This window comes from Myotis yumanensis, unplaced genomic scaffold (genome assembly GCF_028538775.1).
Source record: "Myotis yumanensis isolate MYYU_CA2020_CCGP unplaced genomic scaffold, mMyoYum1.0.hap1 SCAF_2, whole genome shotgun sequence".
NCBI classification, from domain to species: Eukaryota; Metazoa; Chordata; class Mammalia; order Chiroptera; family Vespertilionidae; genus Myotis; species Myotis yumanensis.
Genome location: NW_027223753.1, coordinates 143,771,427 through 143,784,499, shown reverse-complemented (window position 1 = coordinate 143,784,499; position 13,073 = coordinate 143,771,427). Strand labels below are relative to the sequence as shown.

The window sequence follows — 13,073 nt, the reverse complement described above, 5'->3', positions numbered from 1 at the left end:
TAAGCTACTCATCATGTACATTCAATCCTTAATGTCAGCCAGCTGCCAAACAACAGGACAAATGATAGAGTTCTAGCTCAAGTAATAATTCTTAAGCACTTACTGGTAAGTAAAAGAAAAACTCCTCAGGGGGAGGGTTGCCATTGCCTAGGCATTTCAGAGTAATGTTGTCCCCTTCTTTGATGGCACTTCTTGGTGGCAGCACTTGGAGTGTCACTTGCTCTGTAGGATCTGTAGGAGTCACAGATACGAGTTAACCATTTTTGTCAAGTACCAAATTACTCTGTACATACAATGTAAATGACTAAATTATACGCAATTTTCTCAAGAAGCTAGTCATGGTAATTACTTAAATGTATCTTTTTATAGAAGGATTGAAGTTAATAGCTACTTGCTACACCAAGCACTAATCTTGGTTAGAACAAACTGCAAAGAAACCTTGTTATAAAAAAAAATCAATTTCTTCTTAGCAAAATTTCTTCAACTGAGGTAGGAATGACCATAATTATTTTATGGGTACCAGACCAGTAGGAACAATTGCACTATGTGATTTCATTATAGGGACATTTAACTATATTATATGAATCTTAACAGTTTGGAAAGACTGGATCAGCTAGCAAAGTAGCTAAAGCTATTAGGCACTCCTGCATTCACATTACATAATAATACTTTATATTAAATAAAAAGACACATGAGCTAAATAATGCCAGCCAGCAATATTTTGGGGATTCAGGAGAGTAGATCCGCTTTCAAAAAGATGAATGCAATGAACTGAGGGTGATGCTAAACACAATCAACAAGACCATAAGTATATTGTAATTCTGTTCCGTTCAGTGGAGCCAAGATGCAACTTTCATTCCATTTTGATCAATTTTAGGGAGAAAACAGGGCCAAAGGGTATTCTTTAGTGAGGCTACTGCTCAACATTGGAATTCTAAAGAAATTAAAGCCTGGAGCCAGTAAACCATATCTAGCAAATCTCTCTATATAAAAGCCTAAGCAACCAAATGATCAAAGGACTGAACGACTGGTCAACCAGTTGCTATAAGACGCACTGACCACCAGGGGGCAAATGCTCAATGCAGGAAATACACAGGGATGGGCAAAAGTAGGTTTATAGTTGTTCATATGTAAAATACAATAATTAACTAATAATACAAGAATAAACTCTGTTCAGTGTGCTCCCACAGCCAACCCCCCCCAGCCAGCCAACCTCCAACAGTCCTTCTCCCCAGCTGGTGGCCTGGATGATCTCAATCAGAGCCACTGGCCAACCTTCCGTGGCCCCTGCCTCAACCAGCCAAAACCTCCCTTGGCCCCAATCGGCCCCAATAGCCGGCAAGGCCAAGGGACCCCACCCGTGCATGAATTCACGCACCGGGCCTCTAGTCTATACTAATAAAAGGGTATTATGCTAATTAGACTGGATAGACTGGAGGTCTTCCCGATGTCCTTCTGAACAAAGCCACAGTGGCTGCGAGGGCCGAGGAGGGCCAGCAGCCATGGTGGCTGGCATTGGCAGCAGTAGCAGGGTGGTGGGGGTGGTGTCTTCCCCTGATCGGCCCAGTTGCCCCTCGCAGAGGGTGGCCAGACTGCAGCTTAGGCCTGCTCCCTGGAGGGATCTGGTCTAAGCCATCAGTAGGACATCCCCTGAGGGCTCCTAGACTATGAGAGAGGGCAGGCCAAACTGAGAGATGCCGCCTCAGTGCATGAATTTTCATGCACCAGGCCTCTAGTATGAAATAAAAGGAAGTGGTGCTGGTAGTTATAAATCACGTACTTTCTAACTTAGCCACCTGTTATATAGCTTGATAATACAATAAACAATGAATTTCAAAACCATTTAATGCAAAGGTTTATTTTACAGAACCTTTCCAGAGGCTTAATACCATTGAGGTATGCGCCTATATTTCCAAACTGGTAGCACTAAAAATGATCTATGAAGACTTATTTTGCTATTAGCTAAAACAAGTAAGTGGTAGATTTTGGTGCTTTCTTCTATCTCTTGCAGTCACTTATTTATATTTCTAAGATTAAAGTACAGGAAAAACTTAGGAGGATTGTTTTAAATTGCTTCGCTGCCATTTCTTCATGCTTGGGCATCTCTGAGTATTTGCCCAGAATGTTCTGAGGCTGAACAATGATTGGTTTAATATATTTCTTTTTTGTTTTTCTCAATTTGTCTGAGGTAGAATCCTGACCAGCAGTTCCTGGTAAAGTTGGAAAGTAAATTAAGTTTGATTTTGTTCGCATACTCTGACCTTCCATTCCTAGGCCTTCCTCACTCTTTTAGGTGCCCCTTCTCCGACTAGCTTTGGCCCATTTCTTGCCACTGTGGCACATCTCCAATCAAGGCTGACACAATCCATCTGACTTCCTGCTCCATTTCAAAATTCCCCTTCTCTGTGTCCCCTTTTCAATAGGCTCTGCTCTGCATTAGAGGGTTGAAGGACCGAGTTCAGAAGGTTAATGTAACATTTTACTTTTCACATTTTACTTTTCTTGATATCCACTAACATGCCTCAAGCAAAACTAATGATCTCTTGCATTCCCTTTGCCCTGATTTTGAATTTTACTCTGTCATTCTGCCAGTTACTCTGGCTTTCTCCTTTGTCTTCTCTTATCCACTCAATCACCCAGTCTTAATGATTAATACTTAATATATTTGGCATGTGAGTCTCTCCTTCTATCCCTATTAACACTTCCCTAGTCCAGGCTCTAATTAATCTACAGGGGAAACACTGCCATCAAACTTAATTCAGTCCCTCATCTTCTCTTTTCTCCTTCTTCATATACAGGGATGGGCACAAGTAGGTTTACAATTTTGAGTGCACCAAACAGAGTTTATTCTTGTATTATTAGTTAATTTTTGTATTTTACATATAAACAACTATAAACCTACTTTTGCCCATCCCTGTGTATTTCCTCTAAATCAGTTTTTAAGCTGTGCTTTGACTATTACAATGATATTCAAAACCCTCATGAATTCCCAATATGTATGACTGAAATAAATAGTTCCTAACCTGGTATCTATTTTTCATCTCACTACGCTATACATACCCCTACATTTTAACCAAAAGAGACTACTCAAATTTTCTTTCTCCCATCTCTTAATTTATCCTCTGTCCAGTCATTTATTCATTTGTTAGCTAATATTTTGTGCTACTAAGTACTAGAGTTATAAATGTGAAAGCAGCATAGTACTCACCTTCAACGAACTTTCAAATTACAATCACACCACACTTAAGACTATAATGTAAAAACTGCATAGATGTAAGCGAAGCGACCACTGGTAGCATATAGATGCATGAGAGTCGGAAGCTTCTAGTAGGAATTGACTCTGGACCTGGGTTTTGAAGACTAAGTAGGTGTTTGCTAGATAACAATGGTGAGGTGGTAACAGTATATGGCTAGGCATGTAAGTGATATTTTAGAGGAAGAATCTGGAAAACAGAACAAACTGTGGTAGGTACAGTGAAGTAATGAAGGTTGAGACAGAGCAAGACCATGTGCATGGGAGACTTAAGGCACATTGAAATTGCTCAGGAGTGTGAAGATCAGTCTCAGAGATCTAAGGTGTCATTGAAGAATTTTAATCGCAGCAGTGACATAATCACCTGTGTTTTAGAAAGATATTTCTGACAGCATCTTGGAGGGCAGTTTGGAGTGAATAAACAAGAGGAATACTATTTAGAAAAGTGTCACCCAAAATATAGATGACGAAGAATGGTGGCATAATCTTGGGTGGGGCAAGAAGGCAGAAATCAGATAAACACAACAATTAAGAAACTAGATTCTATAAGGATTCTTAACTGACTGAATAAGATAAGGAAGGAATGGACTTGGACAACTTTTTCAAGATGAATTTATCAAATTTCTTTTTCTTGAGTGTACGCTATGTCCTTTTGATTCAGCTGCCCCCTTCTCTTCTCTGACGTCATCCTGGAGCAGGGCTTCTCAAAGTGTGGTCTTTGATCAGCAGCATTAGCATCACCAGGGCATTTGTTATAAATGCAAAGCGCTGGCTCCTCCCAGCACCAGTGGATGAGAAACCAGAGCAGGGTCCAGCAATCTGTGTTCTGACAAGTTCTCTAGTCTAGGTGATGCTGGTGCATATTCAGGTTTGATGATCACTGTCCTTGAGCACCTGAGCTCTTAGGACTGTTCACCAAGTCCCTGTGGCACCTGGACCGCTTGCAATCTGGCACTGACAGTTTCCCTAGTGGAGTAGCAAATTCCTTAAATATCAAAACTATATCACAAACACGTTTGTGTCTTCACCGTGAAGCCCAGCACTGCATACATTGTGCCTTCTCAAAAGTCATGCTGAATGCACCCAGCACAGCCAGTCACAGTAAAATAATTGCCTTCAATAAGATCAAGAACCTCTCTGCCTATCAAACTCCCCATGCCTGACACGCACATATACTTGTTCTTTCTTAAGCCGATTTCCCATTCTTTATTACTCATCTTGATGCTCTTTCCTCTCTTGTATTCCTGCACTTATACCAAGATAGTTTATTTCCAATTGAATATTTGAACAGACAGAAATAATAGCTTGTTTTTCGATAAGCTGCTCATGATGAAATCCTCTCAATCATTCCTTTTGAGTCAAGCTGAAATGTGCATATTTGCAAAGTGAAAGGGGAAAATGACCCTTTATTATTAGGACAAGTGGAATTTCAGTTTTGTTCTTAATAAGGTTCCACACTTTATGGAACCAAAATAGAAATGTAGGTGGGTAAAAACTCTGAGGCTCAGGTGGACTTGATGTCCTTTTTCCAGAGCACATGTAGAAGTGTTAGATTATTCTCCAACACATGGCAGCATTACAAGAATTTTTGATGCATTTAAAAAATAAACTTCTTTCTTGCCTTTTCCTAAAAAGATATCACTGTATATATCTTTATGTAGTAACAATGATAATTTTGTAATAATGAAAATAATACTTAGTAAAGAGCATTTAATGTGCCATACAGTATGCCATTTTAGATTTGTGATTTCACTTAATCTCCATAGTGACACTATTAAATTAAGTATTATATTTTTCCCATTTTGAGATAAGAAGAGTGAACCCTAGAGTATTTAAGCTACTCTTCTAGAAACACAGAGTAATAACAGAGCCGAGGCAGGATCACCAGCACGTTTGCTCTTCATCATTAGATTATCTTGGCATCTGTTTTACAGGAAAGAGCACAGCATTAGAGAAAAGGATTCTAACCCAGCCTCTAATTTAGGACAAGTTTCAGGGCCTCACTTTACTGCTAAGTAAAATAATTGAGTTAGACCAGATAGTTAAGAAGTTTCCTTTGTAGTCTATTATTACAGGTTTCAAATCTGTGAAATAAAGTTAACCAAAACATCTTGGAATACAACATCCTATTTAACTTAAGCAACTGATTTCACTAATAAAATAAATCTCATAATTGAAATGGAAAGCCCTTATCTAGAAGATCCATCAGCCATAAGCTTCTATTCATCTGTCATTCATTCAGGAAACCATCAGAGGGCATTTTGAACTCCTAGAAAGTTCAGGGCTATGTGTCAGGGCTCAGAACCATCAGAGGGATAAGACTAAGTTAGAGATCTTGTATCTAAGGAACTTTAGCATCTAGCAGAATACAGAAAAAATGCTAAAAAAATAACCAATTAGGGAGTGAAAGATATCACAAGACACGTAAGCCTTTATTCTATAGGTCTTTCAACGAGGAAGAGATTATTAGTGTGCTATGGAGTAGGAGTATGGGGTTGGAAGTAGAATCCCAAAATCATTAGCGACTTAAAAGGCTGATAAGCATTTTGAATTTTTTTCCTAATGAATTAAATTGCATAATGATATGTTGAGTTACTTACAGTAGATATCAAAGACTGCTTGTTCAGAATAAACTGTTTTCTGGCCCGATGGTCCATAATATGTCACAGAGCAGGTGAATGGCATTTGTATGTCAGCCTTGGTTGTCTTGTACTCCAGGGATGAAGTCATGGTGTAGAGTTGAGTTACCGGGTCCATTTCTTTTTTAAAAACTATGTCCACCACTAAAGAAAATACAGAACACTAATGACAGGATCTTTCATTAAAAAAATCACAATTCTTAATTAAATGCCACAAACACCTTTAAGAAGTGGTTTTGTCCTTCTCAATGTATTCAACAGGAGGGGAAAGTGACATGTAGTGAGGTAGGATATCTTTTCAAAACCATGAACCAGAGACAAAGACAGAAATAGAATCCCGGAATCTGATTTTCCACTCACTCTAATTAACTTCTAAAACATGCCACACACAGAATCGTTTTCTCTGCTCTAGATTCTTCTGCACAAGGGCTAAAATGGTGTTTTAAAAATCACTTAGTGATTTAATGGGTACTTAAAGTAACAAAGCACATAGTCACAGATCAAAAGAGGGCAACACATTCAGGTGCAGGACAGTTCAAGGCATCCCCAGATGAGAGAAGTCAAAGCAGGTCTTCTGAACTGCTGCCCACTTAGCACCCACCTCCTTCAAGGGGTTGCAGCACTCTTCCACTCCTGTACCACGTGATGTTGCCCTCTGGATAACTGTCTTTTGAAATGCAGTCACCCAACTGCAAAATAAAAGAGGAAATGTCACTACTTTGGTTTCCTCAGTGGTTGTCAATTTGGAAGCTCAGAATCGTCAGGGGATTTTCCTAGTAGAGTCATCCCAAAGTTTTCCTGACCCACTCATTTTCCAAGCACTGACTAAGGGCTGAATGAATGCTCTCTTATATAAAAACAATTATGGTCTTGCCCATTTTAAATTATGCCACAGATGCTGCAACTATTAATAAAACCCACATTCATGTAAAAACATTATCCATTTTATTTTGTGCATGATTCCTTTTGAACTAAATTCCTTTTTAACATGATTCCTTATGAACTAAATAACATAATTACATTAACACTGGCGATTGCCATGGTTCAGACATCTGCATATGCAGAAATCACTAACCGTGTTACAGTGTGGCTACCTCTTCGGCTTCATACTACATCCATTCCATACTACAGTACATACACCCACCGCTTTTCTTCAAATGTGTTTTAACTTTAACATTTATTGTTTGTAAACTAATATTATGCAGGAAAAGTTAATATGATTAAAAGAATTCCAGACTTGTTTTTATTCCCCCATAAACTGAAATTAGCTACTGAAATGGGATTATTAGCCAATTGATGTGCCCAAATATGGAACTCCAGATTTGCCCCTCTTCCATTACAGCCTCCCTCACACCTCTGCTAATGTGATATTTCAAATCTGACTTGTACTTCAACTTTTCAGTAGTTTAATTTGTCAACAGAATAAAGTCCAAATTCCCTATGTAACACATAAGGTCTATCATAAACCAGCCTCTTCTTGCCTCTCCAGATTTACCTCTTACTTCACTCTCTCACCTACTGTCTTAGCACCCAAAAGTTCAGCGATGGAAATAACTATGTTTTCCCAAAAATGTCATTCTCTTTCACATCATATTACTTCAAATTGCTGGCCTGGGAAAAATCTACTCATCTTTCATGACTCCATTAAATGTTCAGTTCATTCAAACAAGAAAGACATGCTTCTCTCTACTCTCATTTCCCTCTTCTCTTTCAGAAATGGCATCGCCTTCCTCTGTGTCCCCGCTATGCCTTCTGCAGACTTTCTGACTGGCACCTCTCACACTGTCAGCTACACAATCACTATCTTATTTGTCTTGGCCTCTGAGGCCCAGAGAAGGCATTTAATACTAGGCTAAGGAAAGCAACTAATCAAAAACAAGCTCTTACCTTTTTAAGCTGCTCTGTTTCAAGAAATGGTGCTTTGCTAACAATTTCAGGTTTAGATGGTTGCTCTAGAGTTAAGTAGAGAAAGGTTTTAAGTACATGTGGGAGTATAAAAATATGTGTTTTGGCATATAAAAATAATTCATTTACTCAAACTAGAAAAATCAAGCAACAACATATACTAGTAGGTTTCCTATATAAAATGTCATTATGAAATCAAGTTAGTCCACCCCTTTAAATATTTGCTTTATTATGTTAAATATTATTTAAAATGTTTGCAACTCCTTTGAATAAAATATCAATAATGTTTCCTGGACACGTTATAAAGAATAAATATGGACATGATTACCATGCTCACTTATCAATAGCTTCCAACTCCTTAGGTGGAGGACCTGAATACACATGAATCAGAATCACAGGGGTACTTGTTTACAATGCAGATTTCTGAATTCTACCAGGCCAATAGAACCAGAGCCGGGGGTGGGGGTTGGGGAGGGGGCGGCAGGAATCCCATATATTTACATTTTTAACAAGTTCCATAGGGAATAGAGGACACAATAAAGTTTCAGAATCATTGCTCTAAAATAATGAGAAATACAAAGTTAATTAAGGGACATAGAGGCCCAACTTTCCAGTATATCTCAAACCTTATCAAGTCAAGTCATATTACAAAACTATAAATGTGGTGACATTTTTCAAATTTGTAAACTGATAATGGACAGAAGCATTTTAAATACAGGAAATTCTGTAAGCACAAATTCTGATAGAGGCATCAAGAAGAATTGGTTAAAAATTTCAGCAACAAGGTAGTATTTACGCTTATTTTATTCTTTGCCACTAGTTTTCTAGCATTGATGAAATTTTTAATTAGCTCTAACAATTAACCTACAGAAAGTGGAGATTGCCTCGTTGGCATTGATTTTTTGTGAATTGCATGGTGCAAAATTATTCTATTCTCTTATAAACAGACATATAAAAACAACCAGCTAGTCTTTCTTTTATAGTCTTATTATTCATCAACTCCAATACCAAACTAAACTGGCTTTTTATAATTATTACTCAATCTGGAATTCAGTTATCAGGCATGCTACCTACCCTCACCATTCCAGGAGACAAAGATGAAAACAAAAAAGTCATTGGGGCAGCAAAGTGAATATCACCAGGACTATAAACATGAAATGTAAACTTCTTCAGATTAATATTGAGAGTTAATTTCCCCTTTGCAAATATTTTTATATTATAAATTAGAATAATGAATAATAATAAATCTGCTTATGTGTGGAACTCATGCACTTTAATTATAGAGGGCCTATTTACTATTAACTCTAGAAATATTATACAATTTTCACAAGTGATTATCTATTTTCTAAATACGTATATTAGAAACAAAACATTAAAAAGATAGAAACATATAAAAAAGAAACATAGAAGAATAGAAAGGCATGACAGAGGCAACTACATTGATACAAACAGGAAGTGACACTTAACTCCCTGATTATTAAAGATCTGATCAGCCCTGGCTGGTGTTGCTCAGCCGTTAGAGCATCAGCCTTTCTCACTGAAGGGTTTCAGGTTTGATTCCTGGTCAAGGGCACCTACATGGGTTTCAGGTTTGTTCGGTCCCAGGCCCTGGTTGGGGTGTATGCAGAAGGCAACCAATAGATGTGTCTCTCTCACATCCATACCTCTCTCTCTCTCTCCCACCCAATAAGCTCTGGTGAGGATGAACAAACAAAAAAAACAACAAAAAAAATGACCAAGAAAACTTATTAAAAACTGATAAAAACTCAATATAAACAGCAACTTCTGGGAAGCCTTCCATATATCAAGCCTTGATGTGATCACTATGTTTAATATAGTATCATTGTGTTCATAATTACAACTCTGAGTTATTGCTAATCATTAAATCTGTTGAGAATTGATGTTTTAATGCAAATATAATACATTTGAAAGAGGTCTGCAACCAAAACATTCAAACATAATGAAAATCTTGGGGCTTAAATAGGTAAACAAAAATCCTTTGGGAACTAAAATCGGTAATTTAGTAAAAACTCTCTGAGAGCTGAAGGGAAATAAGATACTAAATTTATTTATGTGGTCAATCAAGTCAAAATTAACAAGAAAAAATGTGTGTGGTGTTTTGTTTGCTTGTTTGTTTCTTCTTCAGTAGTATCAAAGCCTGGAATACATGGAGAGATTTGAAAGATCCTCTGAAAAAACTGAGGCTCTTAATACAAAATGTAGGTAGTCAGTTTGCCTAAGTCTCACTACTTTCTAGTTCACCAAAATCACAGTTGAGAACATACTTCCTCTTATGTGAAATATATTCCTCTCTTTTGCCTGGTGAATCCTGTGATGTTTTTATCAATTCACATAAGATCATGAATATTTGGCCATGTGTAAAGGACCAACTTCCACTAATGTCTTCAAAAATTTATTCTTTTTTCAATAAAATGAAACTAGCAAACCCAAAGAACCTTGATGAAAGAATGCTTAAACTTTAGTCCTCTTTACACTGTGATTCATCTTCCTATGTGAAAGAGGGAATCACAGTGGGTATTGTGGAAGTAATAGTAATACCTATTGCATTTATTTGAGTTATTTTCTCTTTAAGCTTTTGTTTCAAACCCTCTATATTAACTATATATTCTCTATGTAATTTTCTCTTATATTAGCTTACAACAATCGATGAGTATTAGTTGGAAGACTATAAAAGAAGACACATGTACTATTTTAACAAAATTGCATATTGATTCCAAAGTGTTTAAAAAAACTTTTCATGAATTATATCTTAATATTACTCAAGGATTCCTAGAACTAAGCTGAAAGAAAAAGTATAGAACTGAAAGAAAAAGTCATGCCCCAAATTTATTTGCATTATTAAAATAGTTTTGTCAAGTGTCTTATAGCCAAGTGAGGATGGAATGATGAATGTAAAACTGCTCTATATCATCCACAAGGTAGAATGTTATTATAAACCAGACACAGGAGAGCTCAATTTGATGTGGCAGGAGAGCAAGGAAAGGCAGGTGAACTGTGACGTTGGCTCAGAGTGTTTCTCTCAGTACTTTGCTAGCAATCACCCCTCACAAATCCTGATGTACTTTAGGTAAACCACTGTGAGCATGGGTTGAGTTTATTTTCCTCATGAGATGGGAAAGGCATTTTTTTTAATATTTAAAGAATTAGAATAAAATATACAATTTAGGTCTCATTTGTTAAATAGGTCACTTTCTGCTTCCTTCATTAGAAAAATTATTTGCAGGTTGACTAACTTTCCCCAGGGAGGTAGGAGGAAGCATGCTCAACTCTGATAAAACACTGAGAACAATATCCAAAGCAAGTTCTAAAATAACTCTATAAAACAGAGAGAAGAGCGGGTCAGGTGCACACAAGACTCTATGTTATGGGAGCAAGTCTTTCTTTAACACGACAGACACCAGAGTATAAGAGGCTGGGCAGATTAGCCTGGATTGGTGGTTTTCAAATGATTTCTTAGAGGTGAAGCTCTTCTGCTTCCCCTCATTTCCCCTCTGAACAAATTATCAAGAGAAAACTTGGAAATACTGAGTAGGTGGAATTCTAGCTAATCTAATAGAAGTAGCTCCTCACCTTCTCAACTCTCTAGAATTGTCAAGAGGATCTTAGGAACACAATGGGAAAACTGGCTTCTAATCCAAAGAATTTATTTTAGTGATGAGGAGGGATGCTTAGCCCCAGCATATTATGAAGTGACTTGCCCAAGGGTAGAAATTAGCAGCATATTATTTTTTTTTAAAAAAAATATTTTATTTCAGAGAAGAAGGAGAGGAAGAGAGAAATAGAAACATCAATGATGAGAGAGAATCACTAGTCTGCTGTCTCCAGCAAGCCACCCACTAGGGGTCAAGCCTGCAATCCAGGCATGTGCCCTGACTGGGAATCCAACCATGACCTCCTGGTTCATAAGTGGATGCTCAACTACTGAGCCACCCCTGCCCGGCAACAGCACATCTAACAAAGCTCAGTCTCCTGATGACCAGTTCCGTGATTTTTCCATGACACCACTGACAGCAGCCATTTGGCAATCTGGGTACCCATTTGACCTCTAAGACCTTTGCACAATGACTGGAGTGAATCTTTGAGAACTTTTAAAGGTCTATTCTTCCTTTTCAATGGTTTTAACTTCAAATGGACATTAAATGTAAAACCAGTTTGATTTCAATGCCATTCAACTGCCAAAAAATAAAAAGCTGTATTATGGTGACAAAGCACACGATTTATTGTGATCTGGGCTGCTTTATTGAAATTATTTCTTACATTTGAGGTAAAGGTGAAAACTAAACAAACAACCCTACATCAGAGGTAACAGAGTGATCAGTCATGGCTCCTAGTTTGAATAAATCCAATTTGACTTTGCCCATGAGACGACACTCTGCAGCAAGCTGATCTGAGATTAGCTCACTATAACCACTTTCCATTCTGTAGTACACAGTGCATGTTGCTAGGTGATTTGACAGAAGGAAACAGAGGACTGATTGATGAGCCTAGTAACTCTTAAGTGACTGCAATATATACATGCATAGCATGGAAGCCTCCCTGCCACAGCTGCTGTTTGCTTTATGAAAAGTGACCCAAAGTAAATTCTTTCTTTTAAAAAATGAAGCGAAGCCCCTATATGCTCTTGTACACATTTTCTTTATCATGAGCTGTGCTGTTCATTTGATAAGCCTTGCAGTGTCCCATGGCTTCTAGTATAAGACTCCATTTTCTAGAGCTTGTAACTTGTCTATTTAAATTCTCCCTGGCCCAGGGCCTGGAATGCAAATTCTGTTTCTGAGAATCACTTTGTTTTCAACAACATTCAAAAGAGAAGGGGTTAGGGGTGCTGAGGGTATGCGGGTGTGAGTTTGTTTTCACAATCAGAAATCCTCTGTATTCCAAAATGGTTTGCAAATTTTATCTAATTAGACCAACTGAATTTTTTTCAGCTTGCTGTAGGGCATTTTTTTTTAAAGAGTATAGTCTGAAAATTATCAGAAATGTAACAACCTGGACTTTCTCAACTTTCTTGTAAACTATCTTGAGATTAGGTAATTTTAGCCCATTAAAAAAGAAACCCGACAATGACAAATCAAACACACAAACTTTGGAGTGCTGCGTGCGACTTAATCTCTGTACCTGCTGGGGTACATTCTTGAATGTGCTTAAATTTATGACATCATGACCTCATTTAAAAAAATGCTCTTTTTAGAGAGTGTCCCTAGTAGTGTACCATCCATCTTCCTAATGGCATCAAAATGAAGTAAAAGAAAGAA

At 37.6% G+C, this 13,073-nt stretch overlaps 1 protein-coding gene across 2 annotated transcripts in view; it reads right to left on the bottom strand.

Annotated features, from left to right (window-relative positions):
* The window catches only part of ALCAM (activated leukocyte cell adhesion molecule), a 211,474-nt gene that overhangs the window by 37,286 nt on the left and 161,115 nt on the right, over positions 1 to 13,073 (bottom strand). For both annotated transcript variants that reach the window (XM_070406124.1, XM_070406123.1), the window contains exons 4-7: positions 7,780 to 7,844; positions 6,494 to 6,581; positions 5,854 to 6,036; positions 104 to 231 (exon numbers count right to left, since the gene is read on the bottom strand). In XM_070406124.1, the coding sequence (XP_070262225.1) occupies positions 104 to 231; positions 5,854 to 6,036; positions 6,494 to 6,581; positions 7,780 to 7,844 (464 nt within the window). The remainder of the gene's footprint in view (positions 1 to 103; positions 232 to 5,853; positions 6,037 to 6,493; positions 6,582 to 7,779; positions 7,845 to 13,073) is intronic.